General features: G+C 44.8%; 1 protein-coding gene across 3 annotated transcripts in view; it reads left to right on the top strand.

Annotated features, from left to right (window-relative positions):
- Positions 1–18,148, top strand: part of LOC129810602 (A-kinase anchor protein 2) — a 239,817-nt gene that overhangs the window by 66,622 nt on the left and 155,047 nt on the right. For 2 of the 3 annotated variants that reach the window (XM_055861297.1, XM_055861290.1), the window contains exons 3-4: positions 5,199–5,279; positions 10,454–10,584. In XM_055861297.1, coding sequence (XP_055717272.1) covers positions 5,199–5,279; positions 10,454–10,584 — 212 coding nt within the window. The remainder of the gene's footprint in view (positions 1–5,198; positions 5,280–10,453; positions 10,585–18,148) is intronic. The other variant, XM_055861305.1, reaches the window with a different exon arrangement.

The raw sequence follows: 18,148 nt of genomic DNA, 5'->3' as shown, positions 1-18,148 counted from the left end.
GTAGTCTAGTGGTTAGAGTGTAGAGGTGGCAGGTAGCCTAGTGGTTAGAGTGTAGAGGTGGCAGGTAGCCTAGTGGTTAGAGTGTAGGGGCGACAGGTAGTCTAGTGGTTAGAGTGTAGAGGTGGCAGGTAGTCTAGTGGTTAGAGTGTAGAGGTGGCAGGTAGCCTAGTGGTTAGAGTGTAGAGGTGGCAGGTAGCCTAGTGGTTAGAGTGTAGAGGTGGCAGGTAGCCTAGTGGTTAGAGTGGAGGGGCGGCAGGTAGCCTAGTGGTTAGAGTGTAGAGGTGGCAGGTAGCCTAGTGGTTAGAGTGTAGAGGCGGCAGGTAGCCTAGTGGAGAGGTGGTAGGTAGTCTAGTGGTTAGAGTGTAGAGGCGGCAGGTAGTCTAGTGGTTAGAGTGTAGAGGTGGCAGGTAGTCTAGTGGTTAGAGTGTAGAGGTGGCAGGTAGTCTAGTGGTTAGAGTGTAGAGATGGCAAGTAGCAAGTAGCCTAGTGGTTAGAGTGTAGAGGCGGCAGGTAGTCTAGTGGTTAGAGTGTAGAGGTGGCAGGTAGCCTAGTGGTTAGAGTGTAGAGGTGGCAGGTAGCCTAGTGGTTAGAGTGTAGGGGCGACAGGTAGTCTAGTGGTTAGAGTGTAGAGGTGGCAGGTAGTCTAGTGGTTAGAGTGTAGAGGTGGCAGGTAGCCTAGTGGTTAGAGTGTAGAGGTGGCAGGTAGCCTAGTGGTTAGAGTGTAGAGGTGGCAGGTAGTCTAGTGGTTAGAGTGTAGAGGCGGCAGGTAGCCTTGTGGTTAGAGTGTAGAGGCGGCAGGTAGCCTAGTGGTTAGAGTGTAGAGGTGGCAGGTAGCCTAGTGGTTAGAGTGTTGGACTAGTAACTGAAAGGTTGCAAGATTGAATCCCCGAGCTGACAAGGTAAAAATCTGTCGTTCTGCCCCTGAACAAGGCAGTTAACCCACTGTTCCTAGGCTGTCATTGTAAATAAGAATTTGTTATTAACTGACTTGCCTAGTTAAATAAAGGTACAATTAAAGAGGGTAGATGTGTGTTAGCAGAGCCAAGCAAGGAATGGGCGGTCAGGAGTATATGACAGACAGCTTGGATGGTCAGGAGTATATGATAGACAGCTTGGATGGTCAGGAGTATATGACAGACAACTTGGATGGCCAGGAGTATATGACAGACAGCTTGGATGGTCAGGAGTATATGATAGACAGCTTGGATGGTCAGGAGTATATGACAGACAGCTTGGATGGTCAGGAGTATATGATAGACAGCTTGGATGGCCAGGAGTATATGATAGACAGCTTGGATGGTCAGGAGTATATGATAGACAGCTTGGATGGTCAGGAGTATATGATAGACAGCTTGGATGGCCAGGAGAATATGATAGACAGCTTGGATGGCCAGGAGTATATGATAGACAGCTTGGATGGCCAGGAGTATATGATAGACAGCTTGGATGGCCAGGAGTATATGATAGACAGCTTGGATGGTCAGGAGTATATGATAGACAGCTTGGATGGTCAGGAGTATATGATAGACAGCTTGGATGGTCAGGAGTATATGATAGACAGCTTGGATGGTCAGGAGTATATGATAGACAGCTTGGATGGCCAGGAGTATATGATAGACAGCTTGGATGGCCAGGAGTATATGATAGACAGCTTGGATGGCCAGGAGTATATGATAGACAGCTTGGATGGCCAGGAGTATATGATAGACAGCTTGGATGGTCAGGAGTATATGATAGACAGCTTGGATGGTCAGGAGTATATGATAGACAGCTTGGATGGTCAGGAGTATATGACAGACAGCTTGGACGGTCAGGAGTATATGACAGACAGCTTGGATGGTCAGGAGTATATGATAGACAGCTTGGATGGTCAGGAGTATATGACAGACAGCTTGGACGGTCAGGAGTATATGATAGACAGCTTGGATGGTCAGGAGTATATGATAGACAGCTTGGATGGTCAGGAGTATATGATAGACAGCTTGGATGGCCAGGAGTATATGATAGACAGCTTGGATGGCCAGGAGTATATGATAGACAGCTTGGATGGCCAGGAGTATATGATAGACAGCTTGGATGGTCAGGAGTATATGATAGACAGCTTGGATGGTCAGGAGTATATGATAGACAGCTTGGATGGTCAGGAGTATATGACAGACAGCTTGGACGGTCAGGAGTATATGACAGACAGCTTGGATGGTCAGGAGTATATGATAGACAGCTTGGATGGTCAGGAGTATATGACAGACAGCTTGGACGGTCAGGAGTATATGATAGACAGCTTGGATGGTCAGGAGTATATGACAGACAGCTTGGATGGTCAGGAGTATATGACAGACAGCTTGGATGGTCAGGAGTATATGATAGACAGCTTGGATGGTCAGGAGTTCAACATACTGGCTCAGAAATACACCAGAACTGTATACTTACACCACATTTGGGTTACGCCCCAAATGCCCTGTGAGTCATGGTTAAAAATACAGTAAGTCTGCCTGTCTAACCTCAGAAACAATGTTACTCTTTTGAAAATCAATCTCCCCTGTAGTCTACTGTACTAGAGAGATCTCCCCTATAGTCTACTGTACTAGAGAGATCTCCCCTATAGTCTACTGTACTAGAGAGATCTCCCCTGTAGTCTCTGTACTAGAGAGATCTCCCCTATAGTCTACTGTACTAGAGAGATCTCCCCTATAGTCTACTGTACTAGAGAGATCTCCCCTATAGTCTACTGTACTAGAGAGATCTCCCCTGTAGTCTACTGTACTAGAGAGATCTCCCCTATAGTCTACTGTACTAGAGAGATCTCCCCTGTAGTCTACTGTACTAGAGAGATCTCCCCTATAGTCTACTGTACTAGAGAGATCTCCCCTATAGTCTACTGTACTGGGGAGATCTCCCCTATAGTCTACTGTACTAGAGAGATCTCCCCTATAGTCTACTGTACTAGAGAGATCTCCCCTATAGTCTACTGTACTAGAGAGATCTCCCCTATAGTCTACTGTACTAGAGAGATCTCCCCTATAGTCTACTGTACTAGAGAGATCTCCCCTGTATTCTACTGTACTAGAGAGATCTCCCCTGTAGTCTACTGTACTAGAGAGTATTGTCTAATGTTCAGTACTGTATAATGTTCAGTATTGTCCAATGTCCAGTATTGTTCAGTACTGTCCAATGTGCAGTATTGTTCAGTACTGTCTAGTGTTCAGTATTAATCAGTACTGTCTAGTGTTCAGTATTGTTCAGTACTGTCTAGTGTTCAGTATTGTTCAGTACTGTCTAGTGTTCAGTATTGTTTAGTACTGTATAGTGTTCAGTATTGTCCAAAGTTCAGTACTGTCTAATGTTCAGTATTGTTCAGTACTGTCTAGTGTTCAGTATTGTTCAGTACTGTCTAGTGTTCAGTATTGTTCAGTACTGTCTAGTGTTCAGTATTAATCAGTACTGTCTAGTGTTCAGTATTGTTCAGTACTGTCTAGTGTTCAGTATTAATCAGTACTGTCTAGTGTTCAGTATTGTTCAGTACTGTCTAGTGTTCAGTATTGTTCAGTACTGTCTAGTGTTCAGTATTGTTCAGTACTGTCTAGTGTTCAGTATTGTTCAGTACTGTCTAGTGTTCAGTATTAATCAGTACTGTCTAGTGTTCAGTATTGTTCAGTACTGTCTAGTGTTCAGTATTGTTCAGTACTGTCTAGTGTTCAGTATTGTTCAGTACTGTCTAGTGTTCAGTATTGTTCAGTACTGTCTAGTGTTCAGTATTGCCTAATGTTCAGTATTGTTCAGTACTGTCTAGTGTTCAGTATTGTTCAGTACTGTCTAGTGTTCAGTATTGTTCAGTACTGTCTAGTGTTCAGTATTGTTCAGTACTGTCTAGTGTTCAGTATTGTTCAGTACTGTCTAGTGTTCAGTATTGCCTAATGTTCAGTATTGTTCAGTACTGTCTAGTGTTCAGTATTGTTCAGTACTGCCTAATGTTCAGTATTGTTCAGTACTGTCTAGTGTTCAGTATTGCCTAATGTTCAGTATTGTTCAGTACTGTCTAGTGTTCAGTATTGTTCAGTACTGTCTAGTGTTCAGTATTGTTCAGTACTGTCTAGTGTTCAGTATTGCCTAATGTTCAGTATTGTTCAGTACTGTCTAGTGTTCAGTATTGCCTAATGTTCAGTATTGTTCAGTACTGTCTAATATTCAATACTTTATAATGTTCAACAACATCATCCGGGTATGGCCTACCCCCTCATCCCTCAACAACATCATCCCCTTATGGCCTACCCCCTCATCCTTCACACCCTAACAACATCATCCCCTTATGGCCTACCCCCTCATCCCTCAACAACAGCATCCCCTTATGGCCTACCCCCTCATCCTTCACACCCCAACAACATCATCCCCTGTGATAGCCAAGACCTTCCCTGTGATAGCCAAGACCGTCACTGTGATAGCCAGGACCGTCACTGTGATAGCCAGGACCGTCACTGTGATAGCCAGGACCGTCACTGTGATAGCCAAGACCGTCACTGTGATAGCCAAGACCGTCACTGTGATAGCCAGGACCGTCACTGTGATAGCCAGGACCGTCACTGTGATAGCCAAGACCGTCACTGTGATAGCCAAGACCGTCACTGTGATAGCCAAGACCCTCACTGTGATAGCCAAGACCGTCACTGTGATAGCCAAGACCGTCACTGTGATAGCCAAGACCGTCACTGTGATAGCCAAGACCGTCACTGTGATAGCCAAGACCGTCACTGTGATAGCCAATACCATCACTGTGATAGCCAAGACCCTCACTGTGATAGCCAAGACCGTCACTGTGATAGCCAGGACCGTCACTGTGATAGCCTGGACCGTCACTGTGATAGCCAAGACCCTCACTGTGATAGCCAAGACCATCACTGTGATAGCCAGGACCGTCACTGTGATAGCCAGGACCGTCACTGTGATAGCCAAGACCCTCACTGTGATAGCCAAGACCCTCACTGTGATAGCCAAGACCCTCACTGTGATAGCCAAGACCGTCGGCGACTTGGTGATGAAGCATACTAATGTTCACCTAACGACTCCTCGGTGTCGATATAACTGATCTCCTTTCGATATCCTCCTGCTGGATCAACTTGACCTGAAAATCAACCAGACATTGAGCTTTAGGAATACCCTCATTTCCGTAATCTGACCTTCCGTTGTTGTTTTTTAATCTGCAGGAGAAAAGGAAAAGACAGTCAGAGATTGAAGACAAGAGGAGACAGCTGGACGACCTGGTGCTGCAGCTACAACATCTCAAGGTAAACACATCCATATATAGGAGGGGGTGTGACTGTGTGTGTGTGTGTGTGTGTGTGTGTGTGTGTGTGTGTGTGTGTGTGTGTGTGTGTGTGTGTGTGTGTGTGTGTGTGTGTGTGTGTGTGTGTTACTGACATCATCAGGGGCAGGGTAACATTCAGCAGAACAGAAGTGTTTACCGTGTGATGCGGCAAAAATAGACTAGAGACGTTGTTAATGTTAGAAAATGATTTCACCAAAACATGACAGTCCATCACGACTGAGAAAATAACTTCCCAACTGCTCTGGAATGACTCTGCTGGATTCACAAGCAGTACAGCCCTGGTCACGTTCCACAACAACTCAGATATGAATTCATTACTTCAGTAGATCTTCCTCATATCACTCCCAAACTGCATCTTGAAAGGCACCTTGATCTCTATCTCTCTCATACATAGTGCCCTAGCACTATATAGGGAAAGAGGTGCCATTTGAGACCCAGTCTTTCTGGTTGAGACCCAGTCTTTCTGGTTGAGACCCAGTCTTTCTGGATGAGACTCAGTCTTTCTGGTTGAGACCCAGTCTTTCTGGTTGAGATGCAGCCTGTCTTCCTGGTTTAGATGCAGCCTAAGTCTTCCTGGTTGAGATGCAGCCTAAGTCTTCCTGGTTTAGATGCAGCCTAAGTCTTCCTGGGTGAGATGCAGCCTAAGTCTTCCTGGTTTAGATGCAGCCTAAGTCTTCCTGGGTGAGATGCAGCCTAAGTCTTCCTGGTTGAGATGCAGCCTAAGTCTTCCTGGTTTAGATGCAGCCTAAGTCTTCCTGGGTGAGATGCAGCCTAAGTCTTCCTGGGTGAGATGCAGCCTAAGTCTTCCTGGTTGAGATGCAGCCTAAGTCTTCCTGGTTTAGATGCAGCCTAAGTCTTCCTGGTTTAGATGCAGCCTAAGTCTTCCTGGTTGAGATGCAGCCTAAGTCTTCCTGGTTGAGATGCAGCCTAAGTCTTCCTGGTTGAGATGCAGCCTAAGTCTTCCTGGTTGAGATGCAGCCTAAGTCTTCCTGGTTGAGATGCAGCCTAAGTCTTCCTGGTTTAGATGCAGCCTACAGAACATCTCCCTCTCTAACCTCACTAGGTCATAATGTGACTGTTACTGTCAATGGAAAAGGAGGAAGTGGATTGAGAAAAAAATATAAAAAATCAAATGGTTGTAGTGATCCTGTTGCCACAGTACTGTCCCATGAGAACTAGTCCCATCTCCTAGTCTCATCATGCCTACTGTTAAACAAACATCCCACTTCCTGGTCCTGATTCTCTCTTTTTCCATACTCTCTCTCTCTCTCTCTCTCTCTCTCTCTCTCTCTCTCTCTCTCTCTCTCTCTCTCTCTCTCTCTCTCTCTCTCTCTCTCTCTCTCTCTCTCTCTCTTCTCTCTCTCTCTCTCTCTCTCTCTCTCTCTCTCTCTCTCTCTCTCTCTCTCTCTCTCTCTCTCTCTCTCTCTCTCTTCTCTCTCTCTCTCTCTCTCTCTCTCTCTCTCTCTCTCTCTCTCTCTCTCTCTCTCTCTCTCTCTCTACTCTCTCTCTCTCAGCATCTGGGATAACCACTGCACTTCAGCCACATACTATTTGTAGTCCAATATAAATTCACAGCTTGCTATCTGCATTCTATGCTATTTTGGGTGGGTTCGTAAATTCACTTTGGAGTGCCAGAGTGCGCTCTGGGCATTCGTATATTCAGAGCGTTGTCAGATTTTCCATTACTAAATTCAGAGCGTTTTTGCTCTCGGGGCGTTTAGAGCGCAAGCTCAGGCATTTCCTAACCTGTTACGTGCATAATCCTAACAGGGTGGAACCTAACAGGGTGGAAATCTGGAGTCCAAATTAGCCATAGCTCTGTGAGTGAGCAAAATTGAGCTAGCATAATGGTGAACACTTGAACAGGATTTGAACTCTATTAAATATCAATTTTTTTGTTGTTGACATTTGGTCTATTTTCTCTATAATTTAGCCTAGCAGGGTGGACATGTATGAGCGGGACGTATGGACTTACAACATGGAACACGGACACATAGATAAAACTGAGTGTTTATATTTGGACCAAAGAAATGACAACACTTCCTGAATGTGGTGTCATTGAAGGAAGGGGTTGTTTTCTTAAATGGAGAATTACAACAAACTGACAGGAAGTGATATCAGAGAAACACAGAAAATCCTAAATAAAACAACAATAAATACAATTATCACGAAGGAAGAAAAAACATTATTGATGAGAGAGAATTGAACTATAAGATAATGAAGAAATATTTTAAATATGTTATTATTTTATGGCTTATATTTCTTGTGGATATGAATGATTATAGAGGACAAGGCAAAAAAACACCTACATCCTCTGGGGGAGAAAAAGTGTTGAAATCGTAACATTCCCTTTTAAGATCTATATTTGTGTGTGTTTTTAAGTTAAACGACACCTGACCTTTAAATTCAAAGCCTTTTGGAATCCACATTTTCTCACAATATAAGAAGTGCTATTTCCTACAGACAGAAATCACAGGAACGACACGTCTGTCAGACGTGATTAAACGTTCTTAAAAAAAACAATTGTTGAAAAAGGGGACGATGTTAGCTAACTTCGCTAGCTAGACCAAAGCTATGTTTAGCCTACTCTACAACATGTCTACCTGGTAGCATCACTTGCAAAGTAATTAAGCTAAACCACTTGTCAGGTATAACTCACTTTTATTCTATAACACTCATATATCCAATTAATGGTGGCCAATATTGAGAGATATTGTCAGGCTACCCTCATGTATCGGAAATGACATGATCAATGGATTTTAACCGATCCGAAAAAGCACACAGTTACTCGCTGTATAACTCTGATTTGTTTTTTCGTGGAATAATTGGACATTTTGAAGTTCTGACCTTGCTCTTCTAGAGGTGATGATATCAGAAACAAATAGTTAACATGTCTTTAACAATCCCTTGAAAACGGCACATAGTTGTCACTGGTTTTAGCTGAGCTAGGGGTCTCCTTGCCCACCCCCCACCCCCCTAGCAGGCAAATCGAACGCTCTGAACCTTATTGTGATGTTTTATTGATTTATTGACCTGTTTCTTTATTGATAACAAACTACTCTGCATATCTCATATTTAAATATTCGGCTTTGGCATTAAGAGGTGAGAAACAGAACCATCAACCAGGACAATAACATAACTACCTGTTTCTTTATCACTATCTCATTCATGTCCTCATTCCATTACTACCTGTTTCTTTATCACTATCTCATTAATGTCCACATTCCATAACTACCTGTTTCTTTATCACTATCTCATTCATGTCCTCATTCCATAACTACCTGTTTCTTTATCACTATCTCATTAATGTCCTCATTCATCTCTTACTGTAGTGTCCTGAGTATTGTTACTACTCGTTGAGTATTATTATATTTCCTATTATTATCTATGTGTCATCGTTGATTTGATATGTGTCCATATGTTTGCTTTGACAATGTATGGTAACATGTTCCATTCCAATAAAACTATTTTAATTAGAGAGAGAGAGAGAGAGAGATTTCTCTCCAGAGAACTAAACTTCTCTTTGTGTAAAACTCTCTCTGTTTACTCTGTCTCTCCCACAGAGCTGATGTTGTCTATATAATAGTCCCTCGAGTCAGGGATTTATCACACTGACTACGTCTCTGAGAGGGTATTCAGTAAGTGGCACTTCCTCAACAGCTAACAATCCTTTACTCTGGAGAACAGAAGGAACAAAGACTCATTCTAAACTCTCTTCAGGCATGGCCACATTTTTTTGTTAGTGAGAGGTAATTGGCATTAAATGTTGGGCACTTAAACAACAGGGTAATTTACCCTCTGTGAACAGCAACCACCCGCTGGTGCATCTGATAACTAGGACCAAGAGGAATGGAGAGACGGCCTTTTAGTTATTATGCCCCCAGCCTCTGGAATAGTCTGCCAGAGAACCTGAGGGGGGCCAAGAGACATGGAGAGACGGCCTTTTAGTTATTATGCCCCCAGCCTCTGGAATAGCCTGCCAGAGAACCTGAGGGGGGCCGAAACTGTTTTTAAAGAGATGTTAAAAACACACATTTAAAAAAGATGCTAAAACACTGAAACTGTGGACATATATTAAAGAGATTTCAAAATACATATTTTTAGCTTCTTAGTCGCTCAGTTTTTACTGTTGATCTTCAGATTTTTATCCTCTTATGTTTGTTGTGTAGTAAATCTGACTTCTTGTTACCAGAGCCCAATGTGTCCTGGTTAAAGTAGTGTACTAAATAGGGAATGTTGTTCCATTTGGGACGAAGCCTGTGGCTTTGGGATAGTTAAAAGGCCAGTTGGCAGAGTACCTGAGGGACCTACTGCACAAAAACATCAAAATAAGTTACAGATTTCTTGAGTTATCTTAGATTCATTCTGACTATTTTAAGGAAGTGATACTGCCTTCCTTCATATAGTGTCTCATGGGGGACAAACATCAGTAACTGCCACAGAATTGAAATCTTGTTTTTCTTAATGAGAAACAGAAAAAACACTCATGGAATCAGTAGATCAGTCGTTCTTCAAGTAACACCTGTCCCGTCCCGTCCCGTCCGTCCGTCTGTCTGTCTGTCTTTTCCTATTGCCTGTCTGTCTGTCTGTCTGTCTGTCTGTCTGTCTGTCTGTCTGTCTGTCTGTCTGTCTGTCTGTCTGTCTTTTCCTATTGTCCGTCTGTCAATTCAATTTAAGTGCTTTATTGACATAGGAAACAAGTGGAAAAGATCATTAACGAATGTCATTTAAACTAAATAAATAAAATAAATAAATAATTAAATAAAATAAAGAATGTGAAATAAACAATACAAAAAGTCCCAAAAGAATAAAGACATTTCAAATCTAATATTATGCATATATACGATGTTGTAACGATGTGCAAATAGTTAAAGTACAAAAGAGAAAATAAATAAACATAAATATGGGTTGTATTTACAATGGTGTTTGTTCTTCACTGGTTGACCTTTTCTTGTCACAGGTCACAAATCTTGCTGCTGTGATGGCACACTGTGGTATTTCACCCAATAGATATGGGAGTTTATCAAAATAATAATAATAATTAAATTCTTTGTGGCTCTGTGTCTCTCTTTGTCTCTCTCTATATATATTTTCCTGTTGTCTATCTTATCTTATCTGTCTCTCTGTCACCAGTCTAAAGCCATGAGAGAGCGTTGGCTCCTACAAGACACGCCCCCTGGAACTAACGACGAAGACGATGGTCGAAGAAGACAGCTGGAGAAGGACGAAGTGCAGGGGAAGAGACTGGAGGACACTATTCATAGGTACACACACAGGGCAAGAAGAGACTGGGGGACACTATTTACAGGTACACACATAGGAGAGGAAGAGACTGGGGGACACTATTTACAGGTACAAACAGGAGAGGAAGAGACTGGGGGACACTATTTACAGGTACACACATAGGAGAGGAAGAGACTGGGGGACACTATTTACAGGTACACACATAGGAGAGGAAGAGACTGGGGGACACTATTTACAGGTACACACATAGGAGAGGAAGAGACTGGGGGACACTATTTACAGGTACACACATAGGAGAGGAAGAGACTGGGGGACACTATTTACAGGTACACACATAGGAGAGGAAGAGACTGGGGGACACTATTTACAGGTACAAACATAGGAGAGGAAGAGACTGGGGGACACTATTTACAGGTACACACATAGGAGAGGAAGAGACTGGGGACACTATTTACGGTTGCACACATAGGAGAGGAAGAGACTGGGGGACACTATTTACGGTTGCACACACATGCAGTTATTGAATGGAAACAGAGGCTTTCTGAAGCCTTTCACCAAACTATGCCAAGATCAGTTCCTTACTCTAAACACGACGCTCATTAGTGACATCTGGTGGTCAGCAATAAAAAGCAGCGTTTGACGTTCATATCAAAGTATTTTTCCCCACAATATAACATCAAATCTCCGTGAATCAGTTACCATTCCAGGTTGGAGCCTTCCATCATCCGTCCCCTTTGTTGCTGTGAATCCCTTGTTTATTCTGTCAAAAACTGTATGTGGCATAATTTAGGATGCTTACGACCGAAGCTTAATACTATATTAAATAAAACACATTTGTTTGAGCAACAATGTGCAGAAAGTGAACTGGAATAAAATATATTTGTAGTAATAATAAGTTTTCGCCAGGATTCAACTTCATTTTCTCTCTGTCAGTGTTGTGGTCCCTGACTCTAGTTACTGAGCTACCAGTCAGACGACACCACATGAACAAATCCTGACTACATTGTAGGCCTAACTACGGTGTCCAGTAGAGGTCAATGTTTGAATGCAACTTGGAATCTAAAAAAGCACCAGAAATCAGTGGGATCTCACAAGTGATCAAACAAAGCTTCAGACGTCATTGATCACGTGATAATGTCACTTTGAAACGAGTATTGGTAGGTTCATTGTGTCACATCTGCTCCCGCTCCCCCCTCCCCACGCACACCTGCCTTCCCTCGTCACGCGCATCAGCGATATTGGACTCACCTGGACTCACTCATCATCTGTTTATTACCTCCGCTATATTTGTCAGGTTCCCCGCTGATGCATTGATTGTTTTTGTCTGTATTCTTAGTTTGCTGACTCTGTTCCTGTCTCGTTCTTTATGAAATGTTTTACTCCCCGTACCTGCTTCGTCTCTCCAGCGTCATTCCATGTGACACATTGTGTCGTATCAGTAGTGCTTTGAAAACTGCTTCGGCGCATCGGAACTCTGGTATCAATCGTCCCATCATTACATTACAGTGTTGATTCTGTTCCGTTTTTTAAAAGAAATATAGGTACATATTTAATGTCTTGTTGATACATGTTGATGTATCTCAACACGTGAGCATCAGTTCTATCAGGAGAGCTCACCTGGGCTTCCTGCTTTAGTTTAGCTTCTAATCACCACATCTTCAAAGTCTTTGATTGCGTCGTCCGTGTACCTGTTGGAGACGGGACGCAAATTGAACGCGGTCTAGGGTGTCGGGTTAGGCAGAGGTGATATGATCCTTAACTCAAACCCCTTCGTGATGAAGAAGAAGTGAGCGCTACGGGGCGATGGTCATTTAGTTCAGTTACCTAGGCTTTCCAGGATAAGGGGCCCTGTCTACTGGTTACAGTGTTGAGGCTGTGGCGAACTCCACATCTTATGAATGAATGGGCCTAAATGTCATTCGTAAAGTTTCATTAATGTCTGTTCTGGAAGGTAATATCGTAGTTAATGCATGGTTGGAAGTTGACTGATAGTCAGAGCCTTGATATCCTGCTCATTATGTAACACAGTCACTGAGTCATTCACATGTCAAAGAACCATTCTTCATGATTTTCCCTAACATAACATTTCAACTGTTCAAAAGAGTCCACTATATGAAGTGGGATTCATTGAAGACACCTGATAGGCATAACTAATAAATAGGACGTAAGTTTTTTATTTTTTGTGCACTAGATTTTCTGATGAAGCAGTTTAAAACGTTTTCCATATATAGACATAGAGTATGTCATTAGGGGCCTTTCAATATGTCCTCTGCAACAACACTTCAGGCCGTTAGACTGTTTAGTCAGACCGTAGCTAACAACCGTTCCTGTGTGGGCTAGAGACAAGAGAAGCACATGGACTATTCAGAGAGAGATACAGGGAGCCTCTACTGCCTGTGCTATGCTGTGGTATACCTCTCTCTCTTTCTCTGTGGTATGCTGAGCTGGTGGCTGAGGATGTGGCAGGTAGGCAAACAGGCTGCAGCTCTATATCCCCCCCCCCCGTTGGAACAGAACAGAGGCCCCAAAAATAAACGATGACAACCAGACACGTCCCACTTCGGAGAGAGACAGACATTTCAGTCAAGTAGTAGAGGCGCTTATCCAGAAGCATTTAAGGGGTTAAATGCCTTGTGCAAGTTCACACCAACATATGTTGTCTTTTTCTGTCTTCACCTAGTCACCTCAGGGATTCAAACCAGCAACCTTTCAGTAACTGACCCAACACTCTTAACCACTAGGCTACAGAGACAGCTAGCCATACTCATGAAATAGACACTTCCTCTGGAGAGCAACACGGACACTTCCTCTGGACAACAACACGGACACTTCCTCTGGACAACAACCCGGACACTTCCTCTGGAGAGCAACACGGACACTTCCTCTGGACAACAACACGGACACTTCCTCTGGACAGCAACACGGACACTTCCTCTGGACAACAACACGGACACTTCCTCTGGACAGCAATACGGACACTTCCTCTGGACAGCAACACGGACACTTCCTCTGGACAACAACACGGACACTTCCTCTGGACAGCAACCCGGACACTTCCTCTGGAGAGCAACACGGACACTTCCTCTGGACAACAACACGGACACTTCCTCTGGACAGAAACACGGACACTTCCTCTGGACAACAACCCGGACACTTCCTCTGGAGAGCAACACGGACATTTCCTCTGGACAACAACACGGACACTTCCTCTGGACAGCAACACGGACACTTCCTCTGGACAACAACACGGACACTTCCTCTGGACAACAACACGGACACTTCCTCTGGACAACAACACGGACACTTCCTCTGGACAACAACACGGACACTTCCTCTGGACAACAACACGGACACTTCCTCTGGACAACAACCCGGACACTTCCTCTGGACAACAACCCGGACACTTCCTCTGGACAACAACCCGGACACTTCCTCTGGACAACAACCCGTACACTTCCTCTGGACAGCAACCCGGACACTTCCTCTGGACAGCAACACGGACACTTCCTCTGGACAGCAACACGGACACTTCCTCTGGACAGCAACACGGACACTTCCTCTGGACAGCAACACGGACACTTCCTCTGGACAGCAACACGGACACTTCCTCTGGGCAACAACACGGACACTTCCTCTGGACAGCAACACGGACACTTCCTCTGGACAGCAACACGGACACTTCCTCTGGACAGCAACACGGACACTTCCTCTGGACAGCAACACGGACACTTCCTCTGGACAGCAACACGGACACTTCCTCTGGACAGCAACACGGACACTTCCTCTGGACAGCAACACGGACACTTCCTCTGGACAGCAACACGGACACTTCCTCTGGACAGCAACACGGACACTTCCTCTGGACAACAACACGGACATTTCCTCTGGACAGCAACACGGACACTTCCTCTGGACAGCAACACGGACACTTCCTCTGGACAGCAACACGTACACTTCCTCTGGACAGTAACACGGACACTTCCTCTGGACAAAAACACGGACACTTCCTCTGGGCAACAACACGGACACTTCCTCTGGACAGCAACACGGATACATCAGTCATTGGCAGCAGAGAACTGGAAGGAAAAGCGGCCGAAGGAGGAATTGGCTTTGGGGATGACCAGTGAGATATACCTGCTGGAGCGCGTGCTACGGATGGGTGCTGCTATGGTGACCAGTGAGCTGAGATAAGGCGGGGCTTTACATAGCAAAGACTTATAGATGACCTGGAGCCAGTGGGTTTGGCGATGGATATGAAGCGAGGGTCAGCCAACGAGAGCATACAGGTCGCAGTGGTGGGTAGTATATGGGACTTTGGTGACAAAACGGATGGCACTGTGATAGACTGCATCCAATTTGTTGAGTACAGTGTTGGAGGCTATTTTGTAAATGACATCGCTGAAGTCGAGGATCGTTAGGATAGTCAGTTTTACGAGGGTATGTTTGGCAGCATGAGTGAAGGATGATTTGTTGCGAAATAGGAAGCCAATTCTAGATTTAACTTTGGATTGGAGATGCTTAATGTGAGTCTGGAAGGAGAGTTTACAGTCTAACCAGATACCTAGGTATTTGTAGTTGTCCACGTATTCTAAGTCAGAACCGTCCAGAGTAGTGATGCTAGACATGCGGGCAGTGATCGGTTGAAGAGCATGCATTTAGTTTTACTTGCATTTTTAGAGCAGTTGGAGGCCACGGAAGGAGAGTTGTATGGCATTGAAGCTCGTCTGGAGGTTAGTTAACACAGTGTCCAAAGAGGGGCCAGACGTATACAGAATGGTGTCGCCTGCGTAGAGGTGGATCAGAGAATCACCAGCAGCAAGAGTGACATCATTAATGTATACAGAGAAAAGAGTCGGCACAAGAATTGAACCATGTGGCACCCCCATAGAGACTGCCGGAGGTCCGGACAACAGACACTCCGATTTGACACACTGAACTCTGTCTGAGAAGTAGTTGGTGAACCAGGCGAGGCAGTCATTTGAGAAACCAAGGCTGTTGAGTCTGCCGATAAGAATGTGGTGATTGACAGAGTCGAACGCCTTGGCCAGGTTGTTGAATACGGCTGCACAGTATTGTCTCTTATCGATGGCGGTTATGATGTCGTTTAGGACCTTGAGTGTGGTTGAGGTGCACTCATGGCCAGCTCTGAAACCAGATTGCATAGCGGAGAAGGTACGGTGGGATTCGAAATGGTCGGTGATCTGTTTGTTAACTTGGCTTTCGAAGACCCTAGAAAGGCAGGGGATGGATATAGGTCTGTAGCAGTTTGGGTCTAGAGTGTCTCCCCCTTTGAAGAGGGGGATGACCGCGGCAGCTTTCCAATCTTTAGGGATCTTAGACGATACAAGAGGTTGAACAGCCTAGTATTAGCGGTTGCAACAATTTTAGAAAGAGAGGATCCAGATTGTCGAGCCCGGATGATTTGTAGGGGTCCAGATTTTGCAGCTCTTTCAGAACATCAGCTATCTGGATTTTGGTGAAGGAGAAATGGGGGAGGCTTGGGCAAGTTTCTGTGGTGGGTGCAGGGCTGTTGACCGGGGTAGGGGTAGCCAGGTGGAAAGCATGGCCAGCCGTTGAAAAATGCTTTTTGAGATTCTCAATTATCACGGATTTATCGGTGGTGACAGTGTTTCCTAGCCTCAGTTTGTGCTACAGGATGCACATTTCTGTTTGAAAAAGCTAGCCTTAGCTTTCCTAACTACCTGTGTATATTGTTTCCTAACTTACCTGAAAAGTTACATATTGCGGGGGCTATTCGATGCTAATGCAGTATGCCACAGGATGTTTTTGTGCTGTTCAAGGGCAGTCAGGTCTTGAGTGAACCAAGGGCTATATCTGTTCCTGGTTCTACATTTTTTGAATGGGGCATGCTTATTTAAGATGGTGAGGAAGGCACTTTTAAAGAATAACCAGGCATCATCTACTGACGGGATGAGGTCAATATCCTTCCAGGATACCCGGGACAGGTCGATTAGAAAGGCCTGCTCGCTGAAGTGTTTCAGGGAGAGTTTGACAGTGAGGAGTGGAGGTCGTTTGACCGCTGACCCATTACGGATGCAGGCAATGAGGCAGTGATCGCTGAGATCCTGGTTGAAAACAGCAGAGGTGTATTTGGAGGGCAGGTTGGTTAGGATGATATCTATGAGGGTGCCCGTGTTTACAGATTTGAGGTTGTACCTGGTAGGTTCATTGATCATTTGTGTGAGATTGAGGGCATCAAGCTTAGATTGTAGGATGGCCGGGGTGTTAAGCATGTCCCAGTTTAGCTCACCTAACAGCATGAACTCTGAAGATGGATGGGGTGCAATCAATTCACATATGGTGTCCAGGGCACAGCTGGGGGCTGGGGGTGGTCTATAGCAAGCGGCAACGGTGAGAGACTTCACACCTTTCTGGAAAGGTGGATTTTTAAAAGTAGAAGCTCAAACTGTTTGGGTACAGACCTGGATAGTATGACAGAACTCTGCAGGCTATTCTCTGCAGTAGATTGCAACTCCGACCCCTTTGGCAGTTCTATCTTGTCGGAAAATGTTATAGTTAGCGATGGAGATTTCAGGGTTTTTGATGGTCTTCCTAAACCAGGATTCAGACACATGATCAATGACGTCTGAAGTTTTGTTTATCACATGTGAGATCCCACTGATTTCTTGTGTTTTCTTCGATTCCAAGCTGCAATCAAACACTGACTTCTACTGGACACCTTAGTTAGGTCTACAATTTAGTCAGGATTTGGTGATGTGTCATCTGACTGGTAGCTCAGTGAGTAGAGTCAGGGACCAGAACACTGACAGAAGGAACGAGGTTGAATCCTGGCGAATGTTTATTATTATTATTACAAATATATTTTATGACAATAGACAGAGGAGATGAGAGGAGGAGGAGAGGAGAACAGAGGAGAGGAGAACAGAGGAGAGGAGAGGAGAGGAGAGGAGAGGAGAGGAGAGGAGAGGAGAGGAGAGGAGAGGAGAGGAGAGGAGAGGAGAGGAGAGGAGAGGAGAGGAGAGGATAACAGAGGAGAGGAGAACAGAGGATAACAGAGGAGAGGATAACAGAGGAGAGGAGAACAGAGAGGAGAGGAGAGGAGAGGAGAGGAGAGGAGAGGAGAGGAGAGGAGAGGAGAGGAGAGGAGAGGAGAGCAGAGGAGAGGAGAACAGAGGAGAGGAGAACAGAGGAGAGGAGAACAGAGGAGAGGAGAACAGAGGAGAGGAGAACAGAGGAGAGGAGAACAGAGGATAACAGAGGAGAGGATAACAGAGGAGAGGAGAACAGAGAGGAGAGGAGAGGAGAGGAGAGGAGAGGAGAGGAGAGGAGAGGAGAGGAGAGGAGAGCAGAGGAGAGGAGAACAGAGGAGAGGAGAACAGAGGAGAGGAGAACAGAGGAGAGGAGAACAGCTAAATAACATATCTGGGAATGTATGCTTTGTTATATTCAGTGTGATAGTTTGCCATCCAGGCAGAGAGAAATAAGATGGTTCAATGTTTGTTAAAGGGCAGAGCAGGGACAGACTTGGACCAGAAACCGAACCAGGCATTTTCTAACAGATCGGCCGCTATTGTTGGCCAAGTAATGATTGTTCTGCACTAG

This window comes from Salvelinus fontinalis, chromosome 2 (assembly GCF_029448725.1).
Source record: "Salvelinus fontinalis isolate EN_2023a chromosome 2, ASM2944872v1, whole genome shotgun sequence".
NCBI classification, from domain to species: Eukaryota; Metazoa; Chordata; class Actinopteri; order Salmoniformes; family Salmonidae; genus Salvelinus; species Salvelinus fontinalis.
This window is presented reverse-complemented; position numbering and strand designations above follow the sequence as displayed.